The sequence below is a fragment of the Myotis daubentonii genome, chromosome 4 (assembly GCF_963259705.1).
Source record: "Myotis daubentonii chromosome 4, mMyoDau2.1, whole genome shotgun sequence".
Classification (NCBI taxonomy): Eukaryota; Metazoa; Chordata; class Mammalia; order Chiroptera; family Vespertilionidae; genus Myotis; species Myotis daubentonii.
Window position 1 is genome coordinate 35,968,806 of NC_081843.1, and position 27,962 is coordinate 35,996,767.

Sequence of the window (27,962 nt, forward strand, 5' to 3'; positions counted from 1 at the left end):
ATTTGTTGTTCCACTTATTCATGCTTTCATTGGTTGATTCTTTTATGTACCCTGACTGGGGATCAAACCCGAAACCTGGGAGTATCAGAGGATGCTCTAACTGAGCTACCAGGCCAGGACTGGAATTCAAACATTTTTACAACTCACTTCTCCTCTTCCATAGACCACCTATCTTGGGAAAAGATGGCACTGGTCAGTGCACACTCTACAGGACAAACCAGCAGTTGACACCAATGGGGGCCTTAGAAGACCTCATGATATCACTCTCATGGAAAGTAAGATACCTAAAGCAAAGAGCTGAGGGGAAGGGAGAGAAAGAGGGCAAGTGTAGCCTCCATTAAAGATGGTGTTTGGGGAGGAGCGCAGTCAGGAAAAGATGTAACAAGAGTACTGAGCAAGGGAACCTGATTTTTTTTTCTGATTAGTCCAAGGGCCAGGACAGCCTGAGCAGGGAGAGTGAGCTTTTCCATGTCCCAGGCCTGGAAAGAAGGGGCTGGAGTACTGGAGGAGCCAAAGGTGCAGGATGCATGGGAGCTGGCGGGTGCCCTTAAACACCTTTTAAGGGTGATACTGGGAGTGGGATACGGGACCAACCAGCATCCTGAGGGTCGGTATCCAGCCAGCAGGCAGGTGGTGCCCAGGCCCACTTCCAAGTGCCCCTCCCCCCTCAGCGAAGCCCCATCAATACGCAGGAGAGGTAATGGCAGCTCAGGTTGTGCACAGGGAGAGGCAGGTGTGTGGGTCTGTAAGTCGCCACCAAACAGTATGTTCAAGGCCATAGTCCCTAGTCAGGCCATCTATGTACCAGATGCCAATGTGCAAAGTGGCAGGGACAAAAAAAACCATCTGCAGGCCCCTCCCTTTCCCAGCCTGGGTGCTGCCTTGAAGAGGAGGGCACCCATGGGCCTACCTGCTGTGCCCCTGGCCTGGAGCCTTTTCCCACAGGTTTGACTTGAAACTACCCACAGGAGAGTCTCGTCATACCTATTCCTTTCCACTCCCCATCAACCAAGCCACCTTGCAACACCCCCGTCCTGGGAAATCACAGCTGCTGTCAGAGAGCAGCTCTAGATCACCTTAAATGGTGGGTAAAGATAAAACAGGAAGCAGCAGGGATCTCAGTGCCTGGGTTCTGGGCAAGTAGTGGTGGTAGATGGGTTGGTTATCAGTGCCAGGTGATTTAGCCTGCTGGGTACAGAAAGAGCCTGGAGTCAAATTGGCCTAATCAGTTGCCCTAGCAACACCGCCCTTGTCCTAACCCAGACAAGATTTATTCTAGCCTGTTGCCCTGGTAACTTGAGTTGCTCCCCTGGGACAGGAAATGGCAGAACCTCGGCTCTGCTGGGTGAGAACACTACTCCCAAGCACAGGGGTCCACCTGTGCATCCCTCTGCCAGGTGCAGGACAGCCATGGGATGGTGGGATGGGATTTCCACATTCTGAGTCCCTCCAGCCCCACGGTGTGTGTGCACTGGGGTTCAGATTTGCAACTACCAGGCAGAGCCATGCAGGATTGCCCCAGGGGTTAGTCAGGTGAGGGATTTTTCCATTCTTTGCCACTCACCTGGAGAGAGGAAGCCAAGCTGCCAAGAGAGGCAGTCCTAGTCTTGGCTTGTGCCTGGGGAACTCTTGACTTTTCTGCCCTGGGGTCTGAGGCTGACCCAGTATAACTTCTGACTGGTCAACCAGCTCTGGCCAGTGAGCTGGCTGGAGTCCTTACTGGACAGAGTGACTGGGAGGCAGGGAGAAGGTACTGCAGGGAGGTCCTGGGCCCAGGTGCCACGCAGTAAGAAGATCCCTGGGGAACAGCAGGCGTGTGACTGCAACATGCAGTAAGAATCACTGCAGCTCTTGGTTCTTTAAATCTCACCTCCAAACCTCAGTATTTTTGCTTAGGAAAGGAGGGGTGGGGGAGCTGGGGGAAAATAAGGCTCCTTTCCCTACTACACGGCAACAGATACCAGCTTTCCCGCTGCCCTTCCCTGGCTCTAAGCAAAGGGAATGCTAAAGAGACAGGAGGAAGGGCAGAGAGATAATCAAGGGTGACAGAAAAATACTAAAAGGAAACAGACAGAACATGATAAATCCAGGGGAAAAGGATGGTGGTCCACCCTGGGAGATCCCACCAGGAGATGGAAGGAGGGGAGGCTGGGAGAATGAAAACAGACACAAGACAGGATGGTGGGAAGGTTGGGAAGCCATCCTGGCTGGGCAAATGGCAGCAGCTGGAGGTATTTTCAGAAAAATCTTCCAAGTAAATAAAGTGATAACCCAATCCCTGTTTCTTCTTGCTGTTACACTGTTGAAGGTAACTGGGTAGAAAAACCCAGAGAAACCCCAAGAACGAACAGCTAAAGGGCCAAGAGTTCTGGGCAACCTGGAAAAGGGAGGAACCTCTTCTGACAGCAAGGCCGAGTGCTGTGCCTCGCCTCCATCAGGGAGGTGTTTAACCCAAGAGATCTGTCTTGTCACCACACAGACAGACATCAAGGCTGTTGCCACACACCCTCAGGGGGAAACAGTCTGGGGAGGGGCTGAGAATGCACCTGGGAGTGGTTGACAGCCACCTATCTCCCGTCCCTAGTAGAGGCAGCCCTTCTCCTGCCTTGCTCCCTCCCATTGCTAACACGGGACTCCAGTTCAGACAGGAGCTGGCTCTGTGGGCAAGGAGTCCTGTGCTGGGCCAAGTATCCTTGGCCAACAGCAGGCAGCATCGCAGGCAAGGCAGGCGACATTAACACCAACCCAGGCAGTCATGTTGAGTGATGTGAGGGCACTCAAGCTGGCCCCAAACAAGACCGAGTGCCATTTTCTTTTTCTTTCAAATGCAGTTCTTTTCCAACATTGCCTATTAACAGCTTTGGTGCAGAGATTTGGGGGCCAGGGAGGTACATGGAAAAAAGAAAGGAAAAAAGTAGCCAATTACACAAAGCCTTTCCCTGGAAAAGCCCAGGCTCTGGGGTGCTCAGAACATGTGGCTGCCCTCCCCCTACACTCTGGAGCTCTGGCTTTGCTGGTTGAGGCACAGATGGGGATACATCCCATTCCCCATGTACAAGAGCTTTCTGGGAGAGGGAGAATGGCTGCTTGTATCTCTATCTCTCTTTCTCTCTGTGTATATATATAATAGGCTATATTAGAAAATTCTCTCTATATAAATATAAAACATTGGTATCCAAACACAACTAACTAAAGTGCTTGACAGGAGTTGGACATGTCTAAGTATGTAGGTAAAACTAGTCATTCTGAGTGTCCAGGATGAGGGAGAGAGCTGGGAAAGCAACCATGGAGAAAAGGGTGTGCTGGCCCAAGCCAGGGCACAAGGGCACTCTGGCCCCCCAGCGCCTTCTCAGCCTGTCTGGTCACTATCCCACGTCAACACTGCACCTCAGCCCACCTTTACTGTACTCTTCCCACTGTGCTTCTGTCCACGAGAACAGTGTTGGAAAGCTGGACATGGGGAAGGGTTCCCCCAGGGCAACCTGGTCAGCCTTTGCCCACAGCTTCCTCTGCCCACGGGGTTGAGGACAAAGGGAGGACTGTGTATGCTGAGGGCAGGAGAGGAGGGGGGTTACTGTCATTGTAATTAATAATTTGAGAAATAAAACACTATTGCTCCTCTAAGCCAGGCCCTGCCTTCTCTCCTGGGCCTCCTACCTGGGTGGGGGCTGGAAGGAAGAAGGGAGGAAGCTGCCCTTTTATATGCAAGCTCCAAGCAAAGCATTAGCACCTCCATCTCTAAGACCCCTACCCTGCACAACAAGGCCCACTCTGGTCCCAGACCCACAGAAATGCCACGGGCAAGTGGTCACCAGAGCTGCAGGGAGTAGAAGGGCCCCAGAGAGCAGGGAAGAGGCCCCCCGCTCCCAGGACACAGTGCTACAAGAAAGGGTTGGTGGTGGGAGGTTTGCAGGCAAATGGGCTTGATGAAGATCCAGTCTGGAAAGAAACAACAACAAATTGTTAGATGAAAGAAGAAAAGCTGGAGGCCACAGAAGAAATGCAGTGCAGGCTTCCTTTCTCCCTTAACGTGACTGTGCTGAGGAAAGTGGGAACTCGAAGGAGCTAAGAGCCAAGTGGAGGGGGTGGGTGTTGGGGGAGATGACAGGGAAGAGGAGACGTGAGGCCCATCAACTACCCCCCCACCCCTGGCTTGGACAAGGCAGAACTTCATGAGGAAGGGGTCTAAGTTCCACCCCACATCACCCTCTTCGAGAAGGGTTCTGTCCCCATGACCCAGAGTGAGAGGCCATGCCCCACACCATGGACTGGGCACTCACCATGAAGGGATTGGTGGAGATGCCCCCTGGCTGGCTGAGTGGCCTCTGCTCCAGCTTGGCTGATCCTAAGTCACTGAAGGAAGATCCTGGGAAGCAAGAGCAAGACCTCAGCAGACATGAGCCCTGGCCCTCATGCTGGTGCTGACCTGCTCTGTCTCCCTCCCTGCAGGGCAGGCACAGCTCTCTCCCAGGTGCGCAGTGAGAGGGGGCCTTGCTAAAGACGGGAATAAACGTATGGAGCAGTCAGAGTACACAGGCAGGTCTGGTGCTGCCCTGATTCCTCCCCTATAGTCCCAAATGGAATTAGCTTGCAAGTCTGGCTCCCTAATATACCTGTGGGCGTGTGTAACACATGTGCATACGCATTTGCACGCGTGCGTGTACACACACACACAGTCGCTGGGGGTGGGCAATGGAAGGTGAGGAAGGAGGGTGAGGTCTGAATCCTTTACCATTCTGGTGCTGAGGCATCGAGGTCTGCAGGGGGAACATCGGTGGTGGGAAGGTGGTGGCAAAGGCCCCAGTGGGTGGCACTGTCTGGGAGAAGCCAGGTCCAGCACTGCTCATCCCAAAGCCAGGTCCTGTGGAGTGAGGGACATGAGGCTCAGGTGAAGGTCTGGAACATAGGCCGGAGAACAGTTCTTCCTGAATCCTTCCAAGATGGGAAAATAGAATGGAGTTTTTCCCTAACCAGAGGTACCCAGCAGAAGTACCCTGAATGAGCCAGAGAACTCTTCAGCTTCCATGCAAGGTATCAAACCTGCCTGCTTCCTGCCCACATGGCTTGTGGCATGGAGGACATGAACACGACACAGAACTGGGGGCAGCTGTAGGCTACCTATTAAACTGCATAAATAAAAAGCTAATTATCGGCCCTTTCTGTGCCTCAGTTATCTCATTTCTAAAATGGAGCAGTACCTATCTCCTGGGGCCACCGTGAAATGAAGTAACAGATGTAAAGCACTTAGCCCTGGGCCGGCCTGCCACAGCACTGGAAGCTGTTATTCTTCTCTCTTCATGCCTCAAGATGTTTGAGAACAAAAAACGGGATGGTAGTGCATGAAGAAAGGAAGCAGAGGCTGAGGAGGGGCGGGGTGAGAGGAGACCATACCTCCCTGGCTGATGAGGGCAGGGAACAGGGTCATGATTTCAGGTGGCTCGCCTTCGGACACAGAGGGCAGGAGAAAGAGGAATCACTGCCATTATCGGTCAACATTAAAACAGCCTTAGAACTGACGCAGGTAAACAGCAGTCTAGTCTCTAATTCTGAAATTCTGATCTGTAGCCTGGGTGCCTCTACTTTTTGCCCACTAAGATGGGTCTGGGCTGGGCTGGGGCAGGGTGCTCAGGGGGACTAGTTTGGGAAACCACAACTGCCAGCTGAGGCTGCCTGCTGCTCCTCCTGACAGTGTGCGAGGCGGGGGGAGGGGAGAGAAACTGGTGCTGTGAGATACAGGGACAGGGGACAGTCTGGAAGGCTTACCTGTGGCCAAGCCATTGGGCTGGAATGGGTTTGTGGAAGGCAGCTGAGGGTGAGCAGCAGGTGCTGTGAAAGGGTTGGTGAAGGCTGCTCAGGGTGGAATGGGGTAGAGATGAGAAAAAAAGATGGTTATTTTTCCCCCCCATTTGCTTAATATTGTGATAACTGAGCATTCCTCTAACTCTTCTCTCCATTCCACCCACCCCTGTCCAGAGTTCTCAATTCCCTCTAGGACTTGGATCCCCTCCCTGGGTCTTCACAGGCAAGACTCACCTCCAAAGGCAAGCCCTGTGCTGCCACCTCCGCCAGTTGTGGCCGACTGGAGGGTGGGGACCTGGCTGGTCATCCCAAAGATGCTGCAATGCGGGGAGAGAGGTCAGCATGCATAGCTTCCAGGACCAAGGCGATAGGTTGGGCAAGGGACTAGGACAGTGGTTCTCAACCTTCTGGCCCTTTAAATACAGTTCCTCGTGTTGTGACCCAACCATAAAATTATTTTCGTTGCTACTTCATAACTGTAATGTTGCTACTGTTATGAATCGTAATGTAAATATCTGATATGCAGGATGGTCTTAGGTGACCCCTGTGAAAGGTCATTCGGCCGCCAAAGGGGTCGTGACCCACAGGTTGAGAACCGCTGGACTAGGGGATGGAACACCCAGTACTGCCAGACAGGAGGAGTTGAGTGGGCTGGGAAAAGCAAGGCTAGGGTTTCTTGGCCCACTCTCCTGCCCTAAGGCAAACCCATGTCTGTGCCTACCTGCTAGGGATACCTCCAGCTGATGCCCCAGGTCCCAGGAGGCCGCCCATATCTGTGAGGCTGTTGGGCTGACTGGCAGGTGCAAGAGAGGCGGCACCAAATGGAGTCACCTGGCTGCTCCCTGGTAAGTCATAGGAAATAAAACAGGGAGTGTTGGGCTGGAGACAAGATGGAAAGGGCAGGAGAAGATGGGGTTCAGTGGAGAAGTGGAGTGATCACATGAGAGGCACCACCTGGGTTCTCTGAGCCATCCCAGTCTTCCCACGATCACCCAGTTCAGGAGGACTTGTCTCCCACTGAGAATTCCAGGCCATGTGATGCTAGGATCTCAGTCTTCCTAGTGCTCAAAGCTGCCACCGCTGAGAGAAAAGCAGCTTTCTCCTAGAGCAGGAGGGATGGTGACTTGACTTACACTTTCCATTTTTCTCCTCAAGAGACTGTAATTTACTCAAACCAGCATTTCCACTTATGGATAAATCTTATGAAGGGCAGGTAGAGAGGGTGGGGGAAGAGCTATGAAAGGTCCAAGGACACTTGGGAGAATCTCATGAGATGGCACTGGAGGTGATGAGCATAAATCTTCAGCCATCAGCACTCCCATCGGAGCCACTTCTTTTTTTGGGAAGCCACCCTGATGCTATGAGCTTAGATTAGGGCTTAGAGACACTGCTCACTGGGCAGAGCCAACTGCAGGGTTCTCCTGCCCTCCCTGGGGTTCACATCTAAAAAGAAAAAGCAGAGGACAAGCTCCACGTGGGAGTTTTCCAAAACAGCCTGCAGAGCAAGAGTCCTGGAAATCCCACAGGAAGAGACCTAAGGCCCTGTCATTTTCTGAAAGCCTCTTTATCTATGTGTCTACGTATCATCTGTCAACCATTCTGGGCTGTTGTGAGGGTATAACAAGGCTACAAATGAAAAAAGTTTTATTTTTATGAGTGCTGGAAGACTCATTCCTGAAGGGAAACACACTGCATAGTATCTGCAAAGTGTGTTTATTGGTTAGAGCATGGTCCCCAAACACCAAGGGTTCGATTCCCTAAGGCAAACCCATGTTAGGGCACATATAGGAATCAATGAATGTGCAGATGGGTGAAGAAACAACTGGATGTCTCTCTCTCTCTCTCAAATAAAAAAACAAACAAACAGTGACTATTTGAATAGGTAAAGTAAGAAGAACTGGATTCTACTTGTGCCTGTACAACTTGCTACCATTGTGATTATAGCAAACTATTTCATTCTCCATTTTTTTCTCACTATCTCACAGGGTAGCTGTAAAGACCCTCTAAGTGTTTTAAAATCTAAAATATAACAGAAATGTGAGGTATTATAACATATGATTTAAGAAATGATCTGGTTATGGGGGGGAAAAAGAGGACCAAATGTAATAATCTGAACAATAAAGATTTAATTAAGAAGAAAGAAATGATCTGTAAGGTCAGAGAAGCAAGACAGAGTCTTAAAGGATACATACAATGGCTGGCTCAGAACAGGAACACAAGTGAAGAAGACCCTCCCTAGACCCTCAGCTCCAGCCTTTTTACATGCTCTGCCTCTGCCTTGAACAAGAGGCCCTACCCATGACCTTGGCCTGCGAACTCCTACTCACCCTTTGGGCTTAACAAAACCATGTCTTTAGCCTTTCCTGATGCACTAATGTGAATTCGATCCTGATTTTCCTCAGAGCACCTTGTTCTTTTCCTTCAGAGCACTTGACATATTTATAGTAATAAATAAAAATACTACTAGATCAATTCCACTGCCAGGAATTTTCTTACAGATATAACTTGCATGCACAAACATGACATACAGGGTTAACTGCAGCACTGTTTAACAGCAAAAGACTGAATCATCCTAAATATTCACCAACAGGGGACTGATTAAATAAATTATGATATATACATATAAAAAACAAGGAAGCTGTTAATGTATGGCTAAAAAAAGATCTAATAAAGTTTAAAAAATCAAGGTGCACAACAGTATATATATTATGCCATAAAATCTGTAAAAAAAAAAGAGAGAGAGAGAGAGAGAAGCAGGACAGTAAAAAATGAGTAAATGAAGGCCATCTGCTCCTCTTCCCAGAGATACGGCTGTGGAGAGGAGTTGTGACAAGAGACTAGCATGGGTAAGGCTGTGGAAACATTCTGTAGAATGGGAAACTTTAAGCATATTGTCGGGAAAAGGGAATATGCCAGCAAAGGGAAATGAAGTAGAAGTGTTATTCAGATAAAGCTGATGTGACCAAGCCCTGCAGAAAGTGGGAAACCGTGAGAGGGATCCTTCACAATGGAAGATACTTTTCCTCTCAGAGACAAGAGGAAAAAGAAGGGAAAGGAAAAGATAAAGAAAGGATACAAGGAAGGAAATGGCAAAGCCAAGCTGGTTCTCCAATCTGTGTTGCTCCCTGGCTCCTTCAAACCTCATCCTGTTTTCTTGTCAATCAAGTTTTTTTTTTTTCCTGAATGTCCAGAACTGTAATTTAAATCTCCATGCTTTTTCTTTTCTAAAGGTTTAGCTGTATTACTCCAAAACCTTGTTTAAGGGTATCTTCACTGTACTAGACATGAGCTTAACTGATGGTGACCAGGCTCTAACTTGGAGAAGCTGAGAATCCAGCAGGTAAGACAGGTGCCCAGTGCCTGCCTACTGCAAGGTTCCAAAGATGGGCTGCTTCTAGCATGCCAGCACTTAAAAGACAGTACTCCCCTGGCCGCTCTTCTTCCCCAACCGCTGGACTTCCTACAGGAACAAGTGCTAGGCTATAATGCCACTGCACACTCTTGGGCGTCAATCCTCTCCACTCCACAGGCCATGAAGAAGGCTGGAAAACCAGCAGGGTGGTGTTGGACCTTCTGACTTTCCAGCCCCAGGTCCTTCCCTTGCCTGATTGACTCAGAGTACATGGAATTTCTGAGCGAACACAGTTCCCTTAGATCAGACTCTTCAGTCCTGCTCTGGGCCTTCATGTCAGGGAACCGCCCTCAGTGAGGACCAGGTCCTCTGTCCTCCCAGACTGGGAGAAGGGCTGTGGTTCCATCTGCAAGCAGTGTTGTGTGTCTCCTCGTGGACAGCAGAGGGCAGAACTGGCCCTTACTTGAAGTGAACACCTTAAAAAGAGCACATTCTCAGAAAGGAGGCCACAGCTAGAGTATCTGTGCTTGGGTTTGCTTCTAACATACTTCCAGAGCCTCACGTCTGGAGCTGTATTTGTACACACGTCTTACAGCAGTTTCAGGGGGAAAACTGCAGTTTTAGAAACCTCCCCTCTCCATACTCCCTCTTAGAAATATAAAAATACAACAAGGCTTGTCAGAAGAAATACCCACCTCTCACCAACATCTTCCTACTTCATACCCAATAGTTGTTTTGTTTTTTTTTGTTTTTGAATTGAACATACCATGATTTTATTGTCATATAATCAAACGAAATATGAAGATTAGAACTGGATCACTTGACCCTTTCTCTTCTTATCTCCTCCCAATTCAAAATGCTTGCATCTCTTAATAGCCAGCATTCTCTTAGATCTGCAGTTAGGCTCAACACATTCAAGCCTCAGCACAATCTTCTTTGTAGTTTTAGCCTTTTTTCGGAAAATCGGCTTAGTCTGCCCACCATAGCCACTTTGCTTCCTGTCATAACACCGCTTTCCCTGTGCATACAGAGAATCCTTGCCCTTCTTGTACTGTGTTACTTTGTGGGGTTGATGCTTGCCACACTTCTTACAGAAAGTTCGGCGGGTTTTAGGAACGTTCACCATGTCTGCGAGAGCTATCAGCAGGGAAAGCAGTTGTTATTTTTTTTAAAATTGATTTCAGAGAGGGAGAGGGGGAGAGAGAGAGAGAGAGAGAGAGAGAGAGAGAGAGAGAGAGAGAGAGAGAGAGAGAGAGAGGAACATCAATGATGAGAGAGAATCATTGGTTGGGGGCTTCCTACATGCCCCCTAATGGGGATTGATCCTGCAACCTGGGCATGTGCCCTTGACCAGAATCGAACCCGGGACTCTTCAGCTCACAGGCCAACGCTCTATCCACTGAACCAAACCAGCTAGGGCCCAATAGTTCTTTTAAAAATATTTTTTTATTGATTTCAGAGAGGAAGGGAGATGGAGAAAGAGATTGATTCATCAATGATGGGAGAGAATCATTGATTGGCTGCTTCTTGCTCGCCCCCTACTAGGGAATCAAGCCCGAATGGGACATGTGCCCTGACTGGGAATCAAACCTTGACCTCCTTCCTGGTTCGTAGGTTGACACTCAACTACTGAGACACACCAGCTGGGCCCAATAGTTCTTTTATATCACACTCACAGAAGCAACCTCATGATCATGATGTGGTACAAAGTGAATGGAATCTGCCACTTATCAGCTATTCAATTTTGGCCAAGTCACTGATCAAGTTGAGCCAGTTTTCTCTCCTGCAAAATGGGGAATCCTTCATTCCTCCTGGAGATAATCCGAGGATGCTTCTGGCAATGACAAGAGCCTCAAAAATGCTGGTTGGCTCTGCATATGGCTGCAGACTCTGCATTTTGAGATGATCAGACACTGAACAAAAGTTTCATCCCCATTTCAGCCAGGAATGGTTCCAGGGCTAATGCCTTCTTTTTCTCCTTTAAAATATTTAAAACAATTAACTGTGCTAGGAATGCATTTCTGAACAGACCAATTTATAATAACCTTGTATAGACTGTTTCCTTTAGAGCTCCAATTCCCAAGAACACTTTCCTTTTGCTAACCTGAATACTCCTGTACCAATTTACATTCTTACCAACAGCTCACAAAAGGGCCCATTTGTCTGGCTGGTGTGGCTCAGTGGTTGAGTGTCGGCCTATGAACCAGGAGGTCATGGTTTGATTCCCAGACAGGGCACATGCCCCGGTTGTGGACTTGACCCCGAACAGGGAATGTGCAGGAGACAGCCGATCAATGATTCCTTCTCATTACTAAAGTTTCTATTCCTTTCTCCCTCTCCTTCCTCTCTTTGAAATCAATTTTTTAAAGAAAGGGCCCATTTCCCCACAAAATATTGGCCATTATCAATCTTTAAAATTTTTGCTAATATAATGCCAAAAATGAATATTTTATTCTAATTTGCATCTGATTAGTTAGGTCAAAGACATTTTCATATTTTTTCTGGGTATTATCTGCTTATATCCTTTGTCCATTATCCTATTCTTTCTTATTTATAGGTGTTTTATAAAACACATTATGGCTATTAGCTTTTTGTCTATCTTCCAGGTTCTAAGTATCTCCTCCCTGTTCCATGCCTTTAAGTTTTATTTAGGACATCTTTTATCATATAAAATGTGACCTGTGTAATTTCTATTTATTAGTATTTATGGAGATTTTGTTGCCCCCTACTAATTTCCCAAATTGTAAAATGGTTCTATGTTTGCAAATACTATATATTCTGCCTTTTGTTTACAAAATTCTATTTATATTTATTAGGTCAAACTTGTTAAAGTGTTACTCAAATGGTTGGCTTCCTTCCTTAACTGTCTGTCTACTTTACCTATTAATTTGTGAGAGTCTATTATAGCCTCCCTCTCTGTTGGTTTATTAAATTTTAATTATCTAATAGTTATTGCTTTATGAATTTCAAGGTTACCCTATCAGTTAAGCTTACTTTTTAAACTTTTATCAATATAAAAATGTCTCTTCTTGTCCCATTCAAAAGCATGAAAATAAAATAAAAACAAAAGCAAGTAGCCAGTTCAGTGTCACAGTGGGAAGGCTGTGGGCAGAGCAAGAGTCAGGAGGCCTGGGCCCAGGGTCAAGGTCTGCCATTCTGTGGGTTGCACGAATAGGAAACTACTGAACTGTCTCATCTGGAGAATGGCTAAATTTGAAGAGTTCCTTCCAGACCTAAAAACTCTAGGATCAGAGGACCTGAGGTGAGCTCCTAACTTGGGTGCCTATAGGGTAGGCAGGATAACTTACCAAAGCTGTAACTTCCAGTCAGCATCCCACTGGCTAGCAATGAGGGTTTAGGAGGGAAACGGCAGGAAGGTGGAAGAAAGAAAAAGAGCGTAAGTCACTGGCTTTCCTCAGACATCTGCTCTTTACAGCACTCCAGCTGCCCTCCCGCATCCAAGGATGTCCAAAGGGCGTCCACTCTGTAGACTCGAGGCCTGGGCACTTAGGGAGAAGCTGAATGCTGCAACGGTTCTCAACCTTCCTCATGCCGTGACCCTTTAATACAGTTCCTCACGTTGTGGTGACCCCCAACCATAAAATTATTTTTGTTGCTACTTCATAACTGTAATTTTGCTACTCTTATGAATAGTAATGTAAATATCTGATATGCAGGATGTATTTTCAGGGGTCGCAACCCACAGGCTGAGAACCGCTGGCAATCTTTAGACTCTCTTTCAGTTGTATAACATAAACTACACAACATAGGGTTTACAGGCTTCTGCTCTAAGAGGGATGGGTGAGGACTCAATCCCCAGTAGAGGGTGTGCAGGAGGCAGCCGATCAATGATTTTCATCATTGATGTTTCTCTCTCTCTCCCTCTTCCTTCCTCTCTGAATAAAAAATAAATAAAAATAGAACAATAGAGCCCCCTCTTCATCACAAAAATCATCTCATCAGAATCCTCTCAGCCTTTCCTAGAGCTTCTCTTTATATCCTTTGCACAATTCTTTAGACTGGTGCAGATGTGAATGAAAGGTGATGTATGGATGTGAACAGCTGGATGCAGCTGGGAGAAAGGAAACCACCGGTGAGGCAGAGTTTACCTGTGGCTGTTGGCTGGGCCTGAAACGGGGTTTGGCGAGCCAGAGGAATGCTTCCAAATGCAGAAGAGCTGGGGCTACTGCCAAAGGCATCGAAGTTGGCAAAGCCCCCATGGGAAGGTGTCTGGCCTATAGGTTAAGGGAATGCAAAAGTTATATAGATAAAATGTATATTAATATACAGTAATATACACTAACTAGAATAATGGAATAATAATAGAATAATATACACTAATTCTAAAGGCCTTCAAAGGCCACCCGATGGGGCATCTGCCTTTCCACAGGATCCTTTTCAGAGGGAGATGCAGGGGCTTTTGGCAGAGCTAGACACAGGTTGGGGAAAGGGGATCTCAGAAGCTCTAAGTTCACTCCCATCACCTTTTTATCCTTACTCCATGAGGCATTAACATTTTTGTCAGGGTCTAGTTTGAGCAGAATCATGTGGGGGAAATTATTTTCTGGGGGAGAAAGGGGCTTGAAAAGCAAAAAGGGAAACTAGATACCACCTTATTCAACTCTATTATTGGCTATTGCTGATCTTTGGGAAGACGTTAGGGTATATGGAACACGATAATCCCCCTGCTCCCATTTTAATAGAGTGAAAGTAATAAAAACTCTATTTCCAGTGTTCTAAAAGAACAAGCCAGGAGCCCCAACTCCCAAACATAATCCCTGGTACCCCTCTGACCCCAACCCTCCCAGCCTTGAGGCTTCGGAATTACCATCACGTTTGTTCATGTGAAGACAGCTAGGGCCAAGTAGAACCTGGTCCCCCCGGGGAAGTGAATTTTGTGTGTTAAGGGTACATATGTTGTAGTAAGGTTCTTATCCCAAGTCCCACTTACCCCCAAAGGCTGGGAATGCAGCAAATGATGGTACTGTCTGGGGAGCAGCAAAGGGGTCTCCACCAATGTCAGCCAGCAGGTCAGTACTGGCTTTCTTGACCGAGGAGTGGGGAGGTGGCTGAGTGCTCCGGGGCTGAGATATCCGAGCCTGAGACTGGCTAACAGACTTGGATAAGACATTACATATAGCACTTGGAATCCCAGAAATGCCAGCCCCTGCAGGGCTTCCCAGGCGACCCCCAGATAGGCAAGTGGAGAGAGAGGAGAGCAAGAAACTGCTCTCAACTGAGAGGACTCCTGGGCAGAAACTGCCTTAGCTTCTCTCATACCTAATTCCTCTGTCTCTCAGTACACCAGCTCCCAGAACCACACATTTTAGAGCATACTGGTCACGGTAACTCTGATAGATACAGGGATATTGCCCAGCAGTGCCCCTGGAGCTGTTACCTCCTCATCTTTCCCAGGTGCTTGAAGCAGAGTCCCGGCCCCTTCTGTGTTTCCTTGGAGGAATGGTCAGGTTTGGAGTTCATACTCTGACTTCCCTAAATACCACTTCCTGTTGGTTCTTTCTTCCAAAAGATATGAGTCCAAGGTGACAGATGCAAGACATAGGTAACAGCAGGGCTGAGAACCAACTCACAGCTCCTGAACTGTTGTCTACTAAGTCCAGGAGATTTAGGAAACTGATACTCCTGTCTCCCAAATTCCAAAGTAATCGTGAAGGGCAGATCTGAGAGTTACCTGGCTAGAGGTGGAGGCATCAGCTGAAAGAGATGACACAGGATCCCCCAGAAGTGTACGCAGAGGCTTCCCTTCCGGGATGGAGCCCTGGATAGGGGTGGAGGCACTGCCTTTGGTGTAAGTGGGCCCCTTGACTTGATCTGGGGGGACATACCTTCGAGAAAGAATATTAGGTTGAAAGGAGAGGGGTAAAGCTTGGACCACGCTCACCTTAGGTGCTTGGAAAAACACAGGTTATAGCAGCCAAAATCTTTTTTCATTTTCTCCTAATTTTCTTTTTTGAACTAAAAGGAATTTAGCAACAAAGCAAAATTCTGCCTATCTTGAGATTCCCCTTTACTGTCAGATGCTCATTTTTTTTCTGCAGGACGTTCAGTTTCCTCTGGCTTATGCCTATTATTTCTTCCTCTTTCTGACGTCAAACCATCTGGGTTTCAAGTATAACATCTGCAATAATGCTGATGAATAGGTGATCCTATTTTCCAGCTTCCTACTCAAGGTCCTTCCTTTTATTTCTGGGTATTTCTTCAAATTCTCAGTCTCATAGTAAAACTTTCTGCCACCTCATCTTCTAAGAGCTCAAAACCTCTCCTGCCAGGTCCTGTTACTTTTTATAAAATCCCTCTCACTACAGTGTGTTTGGTCTCTATTCTGAAAGAATATTCTTTCTTGTGAGGACACCCCCAGGAGGGAATCCAAAGTGCTGCTTTATCTACCACACCAATCTCCTTGCATTCTCTTCTCAACCCTATAGTTACTCCCAACATTCTCATGCACCAAAATCAAACAATAAGAAGTGACACCTCGGGAAAGAAAAGGTAGGGGAGAACAGAGGCGTTTTCCTCTTCCAGAAAACAACAAACATACAAATCATGAATGAAACGATGGGCTAAAAGCAAAAAATTATATAGGACATATATAAAATCAGGTGAGCTATAAAAACTGACCCCCACTCCCACAGGCCTAGCTCCCCCTCCAGTTAGTCTACCATCTTCCCCAAAGAGGGGACATCAAAGCTGCAAGGTTAGTGACCAAGAACAAGTTATCTTTCCATGTAGCTTTATTACTTTGAAGGCAGAATTAAGCCCTAACCAAATCTCAGTGAAACAGACTCAACCCAAGTTTAGCTTTTGAGAGAAGCCACAATTCAACTCTAGAATCTGGACTATCAGATGAAGTATGTATTGGACACATGTCTTCATATCAATCTCTTTCTTCCTCCTTACCATCTCTTCTTCTCATATTTTTCCTGGAGAAACTCCTTCACTTTCTGAGGATCCCTGGAATCTGGTATTAAAGATGTCCGAGCATCAAAGAGACCCAGCCAAATCTTCCTGCAAACCTAAAGGAATGGAGTTAGGTGACAGAGGAGTTGGGGCAGAAAGCATGAAAGGGGAATGATACCACTTCCAGTTTATTCATCAATAAATATCTACTGAGCATGGACACAGTGTGAAGACATGATGCCCTGTCCTCACAGAGCTGTCATGCTTTAAATTAAAAAAATAAATAAATAAACTTATAATTATATACTGTTACAAATATTATAAAAGAAACTAGAGGTCCGGTGCATGAGATTTGTGTACTGGGGGGTTGGGGGTGTCCTTCAGCCCGGTCTGTGCCCTCTCACAGTCCAGGACCCCTCACTCCTTATCACCCGCCTCCGATGCTGTGCTCGCCAACTGTGAGCCTGGCTTCTGTTCTGGCTGAGCGGTGCTCCCCCTGTGGGAGTGCACTGACCATCAGGGAGCAGCTCCTGCATTGAGCGTCTGCCCCTGGTGGTCAGTGCGCATCACAGCGACTGGTTGTTCCGCAGTTCGGTCGATTTGCATATTACACTTTTATTATATAGGAGGATTAGAGGGCCATGAGAATTATGGGAACTAAATTTGGATGGGGGTGAGGTCAGGGGCAATTTTCAGAGCTGTGGTTTCTAGAACACCCTCCAGAGGCCCTTGTTTGCACCCTGCAAGTAAGCCAATCAGTTGTAAGCTAGGTGTACTGCTAACACCAAGAATGGCATCTTGCTACCAGCAGATTTAGCTGAGGAAGGGGTTTAACTCACTTTCAAGTAAATGACATAGACTTAAATCTGGGTTGCTAAGGCTCAAGTCAGCTCTAGGAGATCTTAATGAGAGGGGCAGGCCCAATCAACTCTAAATGCTCATCAAGGTGCAACTCTAACCATTTTTCCCCTCAAGTGCCCAAGGACAACCTTCTGCAGAGATTTTGCTTCTTTCCCTGATTCCTCCAACAAGGGGCCTACAAACCACAATTTGCATAACTGAGATCTGTAAATATACATAAGGCAAGATATCTTATATTCTAAAAAATAAGAGAAACGACTAGAAAAAAACTGAAGGGTTTTTCTATAATCTTAAGACAAAGCTCTCCAGCAGATAGGGCAACTATTAGCCTGTAATACTCCATCAGCGGCTGCTCACCTCGTTTCCACGGGATTGCAGGAATACTACTTCAGGCTCAGTGAAAGTCGTCATGGAGATGGATTTGACTCGATGAGGGGGGTTCAGGCCTCTCCTGTGGGAGAGAAATAGAAAGAAAGTGAAGTATAATGCAGTTAGCACTGCAGGTCTGTTTATGGGAGGGGAGGCAGGGAGAAAGGATAAAACAACACATAAATTAGCCTCAAGCAGAACTTCCTTCCTGAGCTACTTCCTAATTCAAAGAAAGGAAGCAAGAATGTTTTGGAGGCTTCTAATAAGAGACAAGGACGACAGAGTGAGGAAGGCAGAGACTGCCCCTCCAGAGACCTCCTCTATATTGGCTCAGACCCCCAACAGTTCAGTGTTCAGCTGAGGGGGTACTTCTGGGAACTCAGATGTGCAACCACTTCCCATTTCCTGTTTTATCATTGTTTGAGACCTACAGCACATCCTCAAGGTCCCAGAGCCCATATATTTCTCAAGAACAAGAGAAGACAAAAATAAAGGCCCATGATAATTCCTGATTAATACTAACCAAGATAAGATTTAAAGACAAAAAACAGGGTCCCTAGGCTAGCTGCTGCTCCTCGTGTCTATACAGAAGTTTGGCATGGTAGTAGGAATAGAGAGGGACCCTCTCTTTCAGGAAGAAATCTCTGGGAAAAGAAATATTCTGGATTTTCTCATTTCTAGATCTTTCAATGAAGCAGGGAGGAAATCAGGTTCAACAATGAGATAGGAGATTGGCATGTGAATGCTTTTGTGCAAGCTCTGGGTTAACTCCTTGGGAGTTGCACCCCCCCCCCCTCCCCCGCAACTGCCTCCAGTGTTCTAATGGGAAACTTGAGGCTAAGCCAAGCAGGTTCCTTATACCTTAAGCTTGACTCTGGTCTAGACCTACTGCCCTCATCAGATTAAAACATAACTGGCTAAACCAAAACAAATAAACTAGACCCTGGGATCAGGAATGAAAGACCACAGGCACATTCAGGAAAGACAGTCCAAATGATGAGAAATCTTCAAACTTTTACTCTCCTGGAAAAAGTGAGTGGATCAAGATGTGAAAATAAAAGCACTGTAACTCTAGAATAGGGTCCTGGTTGATGCCCTCAGGAAAGCAAAGGGAGAAGGAAGAGATAACAAAATTTACCAAATGAAAATCCTAGAAAAAGGTGGGGACAACACATTCATGCTTACAGGTGCACACACAGAATAAAGATGCTCCTGCCAAGGCTGGAAGAACGGCAGTGTTTGGGTTAGTGTAAGTGAAGATGGTGGGGGCAGGGAGGGAGGACAGATGACATAGTACAGAGTGAACAGTAAAGGGCAGGCTCCTTTTGGATGCTAAATTTCTGATTGCGGATTCTAACAAAGGACAGGACGTTGGAGGCTACAATGGAGGCTACAACTGAGGGCACTTTCAATAATTCTGCTGCTAGATTTTCAGTAGAGTCTGAAAATACTCCTTTAAAAAACAAGCAATATCAATGAGGAAAGAGAATAGCAGGGAGAACCAGAAGCCAGGCTTTGTTACTACATGTCAAACAATAGCTCTTAAACTTGATCTGCCCTGAAGACTCTCTTCTGATCACATTTCAGAGATATTCCAGTTTTCTCTCCGAAGTCTCTTAGTAATGGTTTTGTTTTGTTTCGTTTTGAAGCCCAGACAGCCTACTTCTATATTCCTTCCCTTGCCCTTTCTCACCTTAACAACTAGTTCCTTCCCTCTCAGAATACCAAACCTTTCTGAGGTCTTGCCCGAGCAGACCTCTCTGACCTTATGATCCTGGCCCTCTTCTTCACCTCCCACTAACAAATATTTACTTTGCCAAAACACAAGGCATTGTGATAGGCACTTTGAGGGATACAAAAATTATAGACCCCAGTCCTCAATCACTGGACTGCTGGCTTATAAGAAGGAACCAAGGAGCCCGGACAAGAGTACTTCTCAACGCAGTAGGGTGTAATATAGGCACACAGCTGGATCAGGGAGAATTAGCACCATGACGCTGTAGTGGAGGAAGGATGATAAATGGTATCAGGGGAAAAGTAAAAATATATTATGTTTACACTTGAAAAGCAGATTCTAAGCCTATCACACAAAGGTCACTGACATTTCCGGAAAGAAGCATCAGGAACTGTTAGCAAAGTATAAACAGGGAGGTGTGCTTTCTTATAGGGGGAGGGGAAGGGACTTGACCCATGTATCAATTTAGAGGAGATGCTTAGAACAACAAAACTTTCTTTAAGCCCTGACCGGTTTGGCTCAGTGGATAGAGCGTCGGCCTGTGGACTCAAGGGTCCCGGGTTCGATTTCGGTCAAGGGCATGTACCTTGGTTGCGGGCACATCCCCAGTAGGGGGTGTGCAGGAGGTAGCTGATCGATGTTTCTAACTCTCTATCCTTCTCCCTTCCTCTCTGTAAAAAATCAATAAAATAAAAAAAACTTTCTTTAAAAAAATTTTTTTTTATTGATTTCAGATAGGAAGATGGAGAGATAGAAACATCAATGATGAGATTCATTGATTAGCTGCCTTTTGCACACCCTCATTGGGGATTGAGCCTGTAACTTGGGCCTGTTGCCCTGCCCCATGCCCTGACCGGGAAATCTAACTGTGACCTCCTAGTTCATAGGTTAACCCTCAACCACTGAGCCATGCCAGGTCAACAGAACTTTCTATGGCTAAGCTTGAACTAGAGGTGTTTTTTTTTTTGTTTTTTTTTGTTTTTTTTTTGAGGGGGAGGAAGGATGAGACAGGATAAAGGGAAGGCAGAGAAACTGATTTAGATTCGTTGGGCCAAATGAATCTGACGGAATAGGATGTTTCCAAAGCATAACAACCATTGCTTTGACCTTAATGTCTGTAGATTGGCTTATGTACTATAACCAGAGCCACAGTATAGGGGCAGAGAGAGTTCTCTATAAGGTAACACAACATTCTGCCGCCCAGAAGGGCTAGCTCCATGGCCTATGAGTCAAAAATTGTTTCTGAATCATAGAGGCCATTGCTGGCTGAGAGAAGCAATTTAGAAACAAGAGTCCCTCCCCTCCCAGTAGATGACACTAAGTTGTCTAGGAGTACTGCTTTCCCTTGGGTACATACCAGGGTCATCCAGTGGGTCAGATGTGAGTCACTGACCTAGAATTAAACAGACCCAACTCTCCAACTTGGATTTAATCTCCCCAAATTAACTCAGGTTCTCCCCAAAAGAAGTGAGAACTAGAAGGAAGTACCCTTCTGTTATTTCTAACCAGGAGGTGCTGGGAGAAATATAGAGATAAATTTATTTGCCCAAAATAGTGCAAGTTTTTCCAGTTGAAAGCAAGTACACTATTAGGATGCAAGCCTTGAGCCCAGTCATAAAGTCTTTTTCCACTTCAGTTTCCTTTTCCCCAAAATGAACCTAAATAACATTTGAAGTACTCAATCTTTAAAGTACTCTGAATTACTTGGCAAGTGAAGCAATTTGCAGAGATACTAAAGTCTGCCCAATTCTCTCTCTCAGCCTTTCTCTCCTCTCCCTCTATTAAGCACCCTAATGTTTCTAGATACCACACCTTTCGTTTCTCTGCGGTCATCACCCTCAAACTGGCCCATATTTTGCTTCTAGCTTGCTTCATAAAAGCCTCAAACCTGCTCAGCTGCTCAGATGAGAAGGTTCTGCCAGGTCAACAATGGAAAAAAACAGTTCCACCCAGCACCCAAGTGCTTTCATTTGTGCCAAATCTGAACTTGGGAATTCCTTACCTCTGAATATTTGTGTTCAGATTTGTACACCCCAGTTTGTATTTCTTAGCCTAAGCAGGGGTTAGCTAACCAGTTTAATCCTTATCTGGAACCCAAACATCATCAAGAAGAGTCTCTAATAGGGAGTATCCCTATTACACTGTTCCAGGGTCAAATTCACTAATTTTAGGAAACTTCTTCCTAATCTAAATTCCCCTGCTTCAAGCCATTTCCTGTTGTTGTTCCTCAGTGACAATGATAACAGCTGTCCTCTCTTGTAGTCACTAGAATCCTGATATTATCAGCTGCCTTCCTCTTCAGGCTCAATGCTAATCCTTTTACAATTTTTTCCTTTCTTCTCTTTTCTTTGGTAACTTATTTTCTTAGGGGTTTTTTAAGTTGTCCAAGGGCCTCATATGATAAAGTGCTTAAGTCTGTAACTTAGTGAAACTCTGTCCACCTCAGCCCAGCAGAGGAGAATATGAAAGGTTAGGTGGGAGGGGATGGAGGAATGGGACTAAAATAAGGGCAAGGTACATGTCTATCTCTCCAACCCAGACAGATGGAAAAGTACTGAATTATTAAGACACACCTTTCCCTTCATGGAGATAAAAAGTGCTTCAACTGGGAGCCACCACTAACAAACCAGACAGGGGGTGACAGAGGGTAAAACTTGTCACAAATAAAGAGCTATCAAGCACATCTCTTGACATCCAGCCCAGAGCTCTGCCCACCTTAATCCTGACTCAATCCCATCATCAGAGTAAAGTTGTGCAGAAGTAGAAAAGACAAGTATCCACTGAGACTTGAAGGACAATGGCTTAAACGATGGACCCAGCCATGTCAGGGAAGCATGTCACATACTTTGCTGGAAAAACTGGGTATCAAAGGTAGTACCCATCCCTGATGTCAATGACATTTTAGGCCTCACCATGCTTTCTTCTTACAGAAAAGGGGTTTATTCATTGAGGCAAGCAAGCAAACCAGAACAAGGAAGAACATCTAAGGCTCTGCTTTAGAAATCCTTTTTAACAGTGATTTTTACCCCAACCTAGCTTCAAATAGCAGATTCATCCTTTGGTAGAAGAGTCAGAAAAATAAACAAATTAGCACATGTACCTGTACAGGGTGGGGCAAAAGTAGATTTAGAATACAGCTTATTCTTGTATTTTTATGAATTATTGTATTATTTCCATACAAACATGGGCAAATTAAAAAGATCTATACCAAGTTAAGGAAATTAGGTATTGGAAGAAAACCAATGAATAAAACCAATGAATAAAAACTAGGTCAAATTTGGGGCCTACAATTGTGGTAGTATGTATGTAAATTTAGAAACAGCAGAAACAGCCTCTCTCTCTCAGGCCCTCACACCAACACTGTGGGTTTTTGCTACAGCTGAGAAAGTATTTCTCATTAAAAAAGAGATAGTGAGAATGAGCTCACATGTGCAGAGATGAATGCTTAGTCATCACCCACCCACAAATATTAAAATCTGAATTTTTCTTCAGATCTTGGGAAATTCAACTTGGGCTGGAACAGTCAACCTTGCTACATCAGCCAATTCAGCCAGCTTGTAACTCTGGTTATTCTTCTCACTGCCCCAGAATACGCCATCCCTCTAAGACAGTGGTTCTCAACCTTCCTAATGCCGCGACCCTTTAATACAGTTCCTCATGTTGTGGTGACCCTCAATTTCATTGTTACAAATTGAACATAATTAAAGCATAGTGATTAATCACAAAAACAATATGTAATTATATATGTTTTCCGATGGTCTTAGACAACCCCTGTGAAAGGGTCGTTCGACCCCCAAAGGGGTCGCGACCCACTGGTTGAGAACCGCTGACCTAAGAGGTAAACATATTTGTAACACCCTCAACAGAAAACTGTCTTTCAAAATACCAAGCCAATTCTGCTGTCTCCTTTCTCTGGAGATGGTGTTAAGTATGGTACTTCAATTTCGCCCTCAATATCCTCTTCACTTTTTGTTGTTGTTAATCCTCACCACAGGATATTTTTTCCACTGATTTTTAGAGAGAGTGGAAGGAAGGGAAGAAGAGGGAGAGAGAGAAACATCGATGTGAAAGGGACACATTGATTGGTTGCTTCCCCAACTGCCCTGAGACCAGGGTGGAGATTAAAGCTGCAACCCAGATATGTACCCTTGATTGGGAATCAAATCCTTGACACTTCATTGCGTGGACCAACACTCTAACCACTGAGTGACACTGGCCAGGGTACCTCTTCATTTTAACAAAGAATATTTCATCTCTTTTTATCATCATACATCAATATGAGTTCCCACCACTCTCTGGCTCATGCTGAGCTTTATTTTACTCCATAACATTTATCACTACTTGCAATTATATATTTAATTATTTATTTACAGTTCATGGCCTTTACTAGGATGTAAGCTACATGAATATGAGTACTTTGTCAATTTTATTACCATATCTCCAACACCTAAAACAGTGTCTGGGGCTTGATCGACACTCAATAAGTATTCGTTGACGGATTGAATAAATGAATGTGCAGATTTCTGGCCAACCACAATTTTCACTATCACAAAAATCCTAATCTATGGGCAATCAACCAGGTGGATTTATGGTGTTAATTTGTGTATGTGTCACTGTGGAGCCATGCCTCTCCATTGCCTGCTGGATTGTGTGTGCTCCATCCCGTACTCTGCAGAATGCAATAAGTATGCTCCATCTCACACATTCTGCCTCTGGCCACCATCAGCTCCCAGCCCTTCCCACATCAGAGGGCACAGGTAGTAGTCTGTTAAGACACCTTTAAAAGTTTATATGCCTTGCTCTAGTCCATGCTAATTAGAACTCCAATTAGCAAATGAGAAGTAACCACTGGAACCCACGCAGATAATCACAGTCAAGGAAACTAAAGCTTTCTTATAGAATTTCATCTGATATATCTTTCTTTATAACCTCAACATGCCTTCAGTTCAGTTTCATTTAGTGACCCAGCCCCTTTTTGACCCTTCACTCTACTGTGACTTCCTGCTAACATAGGGTTGGCCTAGCTTCTTGTTTCCCAATCACCAAAATATGTTCCCTAAAGTCTACCACTTCAAGAATCACTCATAATGCTTTACCAAAATACTTGGCAAAAAAGTCCTTTCTAGAAAATTTTAAAACTAAAAAAAAAAAACCCTAAAAAAAAAAAAAAAAAGAACTAGTAGGTTCCTACCATTTGTTCCCATTGGAACTTAAGTTCCTAAAAAGCTAAGCCCTAGAGATTCCAAAATGGGGCCAGAATAAGTGGAAGCTGACATGTTCCCAGGACCAAATGGGAGTTACAACTAAAATACAGAAAAACCATCCTGAAGAGTCAACTGAAGAGTAGCTGGAGAGAACCCTGATAACCAAGGATGGACATTGGAGTCCACATAGAGACTGACCTCAAAAACAAACAAACAAAAAAACAAACAGCTAAGCTGTAGTCTGAGGAACATACACCTTAGACCAGCCGTGGGCAAACTACGGCCCGCGGGCCAGATCCAGCCCATTTGAAATGAATAAAACTAAAAAAAAAAAAAAGACCGTACCCTTTTATGTAATGATGTTTACTCTGAATTTATATTAGTTCACACAAACACTCCATCCATGCTTTTGTTCCGGCCCTCCGGTCCAGTTTAAGAACCCATTGTGGCCCTCGAGTCAAAAAGTTTGCCCACCCCGGCCTTAGACCAAGGGGGTGGGGAACCCTTTTTCTGCCAAGGGCCATTTGGATATTTATAACATCATTTGAGGGCCACACAAAATTATCAACTTAAAAATTAACTAACCTCTAATGCCTTGGCAGGATCAGACCTAATTATTTCATGGGCCTTATATATGGCCTGAGGGCTGGACAGGCCTCTCCCCTGCCTTAGAGCCAGGCCTCTTGGGGTACTTTTCTATTAATCAACCCTTATGCCATACTCACCTCCACCCAGTGTCTCTCTAGATCAGTCATTTGACTTTTCATTAATGGGATCAACAATAATGACCACTGGAGAAAGTGGTCAAGTTTTGCAAATTGCGCACTGATATTTAGGGAGTTAACTTTTCCAGCAAAAGAAACCAGGTTTTTAATGTGTCCCAGATCCCTTGCCCCTCCTTCTGTCCTGATTGAAGGATGTTCATTATAAAAGGGAAATGTTGTCTGTGGGATACTTTAAACCAAGATCTATAAAATTATGATAACAATGTCAGCACTTCCAGGGTTTTATCTTTCATTCCATCACAGCTAACCATGGGAATGAATTAACACTGTTTCTTAGCATTTTCTTCCTAGGACCTAATATCATCAATTTTAACCTTCTGCTTTTCTCTACTTTTTTCCAGACTCTATAATCAGATTTTCCTTTTCATAACAAGGTCTTCAGGAATCTGCTCTCTTTCTACTTTATGCTATAAATATTTCTAAATTTTGCTCCTTCTCTCATCAGAGTGCTTGTCCTAATCTCTAGTTTCTATCATTTTGCTTCACTTTCATTTCTACCACAGCTTTTGACACATTTCTATTTGGATTCTAAATCATTATCCTAAGAGCCACAGTGGCTTTTACTCAGACCAAAGTCAAGTCCTTCCTCACAATACCCAAGTGAGATTGATCAGAACATAGCAGTTTGGCAAAGGAGGTTAAATCTGAATATAGACGTTATCCTAAACTGTATCTTAGAAGACCTGGATCCTCATTTCTGATCTGCCATGATCATAACTAATATCAAACAACAAATGCTGAAAACAGCAAGCCCCGTACGGCATTGGATAAATTACTAAACCTCTCTTTGCTTCAGTTTTCCCATCTGTCAAGCAAGAACAATACTGCTCTCTCCTTGGCTCCTAAAGGTGTAAGAAGAAACAAGGACAGCACTCCTTGTTAAAAATGAAACCAATAACCAAACAAACTAATGTATTAAAACAATACTAAAAAACAGCAATAATAAACCCCTTGATAAAAAAGAGAGATACAGGCTTGGTATCAAATGTTAATCATGTATCTAACCAAACAATTCCCTAAGGGGGAGGGGAGGAAGAAACTGACTATATAACCAGAAATCTGGGCTAGAACTGTGGTTCTAAATTAGCTCAGGCATGGCCAGATACAGTGCTAGTGCCAAGGATAGCGAATCAGATTTATACAACCATTCTCCTCTCTCCCTCGGTCTAGAAGTTGCAAGATGTTACTACTAGGATCAAGCCATGGCAACAAGGAGCTTAAAGACGTAAATTATTACACGTAAGGATGGCGCATCCAGATCTACAAACCTTTGGAAAAGTTGAGCTCTCTAACAGGGCAGCCCATCAGCTCTCATCATCACTTAGATCTGTAAGATACCTACTTCTGGGTGGCATTTCAAACCCTGCAAGATGAGGATCTGCACCTGGACACTTGAACTGGACCCTTACCTGCCACTATCCCTGTGCTCTCAACCTGGGTCAATTTGCCTATTTTAACTCGCTTTCTCCATCTCCCACTCCAGGATGGCCCCAAGCCAGAAGGAAGACAGGTGCTCCTTCATCCTGAGCCCAGTTTGCTCTACTCTTTCCTTTTTGTCCTCCGGCTACATGAAGTTCCCTTTCAAGGGTTATGTCATTCTCCAGCCTTTTAAATCTCGAACCGCCTCCCCTCAGTTCTCTTCCACCATCCATCCCCACTTTCGGTTCTCCTTGCCTCCCGTAGGGAGTTTCTCCCTTCCTCGCCTGTGTCCTTCCTTCCCCTGCACCGCGACTCCCATCGTGTGTCTGGCCTCGGCTGCCCCTTCCCTTTCCCCCTGACACCTCTGCCACAGAGGACTCTCTCGCCACATCCGGCGCGTCCCCATGCCTCCCCGCCACCCCCCACCTCGGCTCCGTCCCTTCGCCGGCCTTCACGCCGACTCCCCGCCACTCCTTCGCGGCCACCCCTTCCCCCCGCGCCAGTCCACTCACAGGAGGCCGGAGCAGGTGGTGCAGACGAAGCTGCCCACGGTGATGTCCACGTAGGTGACGCCGCGTTGGGCGCACTCGAAGCAGTGGCGGTTCCCGGCCTGGCTGCAGCCGCCCAGCTCCCGCACCCGGCGACACCACACCTCCGAAGCCGCCTCCGCCTCCGTCTTTCCCCCGCCGACCCCGCCGCCCGGCCCCGGGCCCTTCTTCGCCGCCATCACCATGACCGCCCACTCCCTCGGACTTCCTCCCAGCAAATCAGCAATCGCCCCTTCCCTTTCAACCACTACCGCCTTCCCGCCTCCTCAGTCGCCTCCGCACGCCAGACTCCCCTGACAGAAGCTGGGGAGCCCGCGGCGTCCGCGCGAGACTCCTCAGCCCCAAGCCTCGCCTATCCTGCACACTGATTGGCTAGTCTCCTCCCACCTCCTCACTCTGATTGGCCCGACATTAGACGGCCTCTACTAGCGGTAGCCGCCAATGCCACACCCTACTGCCTAGAGACCTTAGGCCTCTGCCATTGGCCCGCAGAGATCCTGGCCGCGGAGACTGTGCGTGCCCCCTTCTTGTTCCCTCCCCATCTCGCCACAGCCTGCAAAGCGCCCGCCTCCCGGACTAGAAGGGTGCATTCTCGGAACTTGGGCTCCGACGCCTATTCTGATTGGCTGTCAAGGTTGCAAAGGTAGCACGCAGGAGTGTAGGTGTCCCGCGCATGCGCAGCTCTGATTCTCCCGACTGATGACATTAATTCCCGCCAAATTTCAAAGTCCTAATCTTAGCTAGACTGTGCAGAGAAGCACGCAAAGCAGAAGAGACGTGGCCATAAGAGACGTGACCGAGGGGAGAGGGAAGGAGAGCTCTCAGAGGAAGGGAGGGAGGAGAGAGAGTGCTTTATACATGCTATTTTATTTAATCCTACCCGATGCCACAGGAAATTTCATTTTACATTATTAGATTATAGAATTTACAGGTCACACAACTGGTACGTGGCCCAGCCAGAATTCTGATATG

General features: G+C 46.0%; 2 protein-coding genes across 5 annotated transcripts; both read right to left on the reverse strand.

Moving 5' to 3' along the window:
- Positions 1–2,763: 2,763 nt before the first annotated feature.
- AGFG2 (ArfGAP with FG repeats 2) lies at positions 2,764–27,349 on the reverse strand. 4 transcript variants are annotated; one of them, XM_059693638.1, is made up of 13 exons: positions 26,955–27,349; positions 17,288–17,381; positions 16,070–16,185; positions 14,844–14,997; positions 14,103–14,268; positions 13,261–13,386; positions 12,460–12,492; positions 6,521–6,641; positions 6,034–6,116; positions 5,764–5,847; positions 4,733–4,861; positions 4,281–4,366; positions 2,764–2,858 (listed from the first exon to the last, which is right to left on the reverse strand). In XM_059693638.1, the coding sequence occupies exons 1-13, from the start codon at positions 27,173–27,175 to the stop codon at positions 2,778–2,780; spliced, it is 1,494 nt and encodes a 497-aa protein (XP_059549621.1). In that variant the 5' UTR covers positions 27,176–27,349; the 3' UTR covers positions 2,764–2,777. The 4 variants fall into 4 exon arrangements, with proteins under 4 accessions (XP_059549621.1, XP_059549622.1, XP_059549623.1 ...); XM_059693639.1 differs by having other exon boundaries at positions 2,764–3,939; positions 26,955–27,341; XM_059693640.1 differs by lacking the exon at positions 12,460–12,492.
- On the reverse strand, positions 9,882–10,306 carry LOC132233266 (large ribosomal subunit protein eL42-like). Its single transcript, XM_059693650.1, has one exon. It carries the CDS (start codon positions 10,275–10,277, stop codon positions 9,957–9,959), a length of 321 nt encoding a protein of 106 aa, XP_059549633.1. The 5' UTR covers positions 10,278–10,306; the 3' UTR covers positions 9,882–9,956.
- Positions 27,350–27,962: the final 613 nt, after the last annotated feature.

Excerpts from the sequence above, each read along its gene's own strand:
- AGFG2 (XM_059693638.1), bottom strand. The coding sequence starts at position 27,175 with ATGGTGATGGCGGCGAAGAAGGGCCCGGGGCCGGGCGGCGGGGTCGGC. Across the intron at positions 14,269-14,843 it reads ATGCCTCCACCTCTAGCCAG|TCTGTTAGCCAGTCTCAGGC; the intron begins GTAACTCTCAGA and ends GTCTTATCCAAG. Across the intron at positions 4,367-4,732 it reads GATGCCTCAGCACCAGAATG|GATCTTCCTTCAGTGACTTA; the intron begins GTAAAGGATTCA and ends CTTGCTTCCCAG.
- LOC132233266 (XM_059693650.1), bottom strand. The coding sequence starts at position 10,277 with ATGGTGAACGTTCCTAAAACCCGCCGAACTTTCTGTAAGAAGTGTGGC.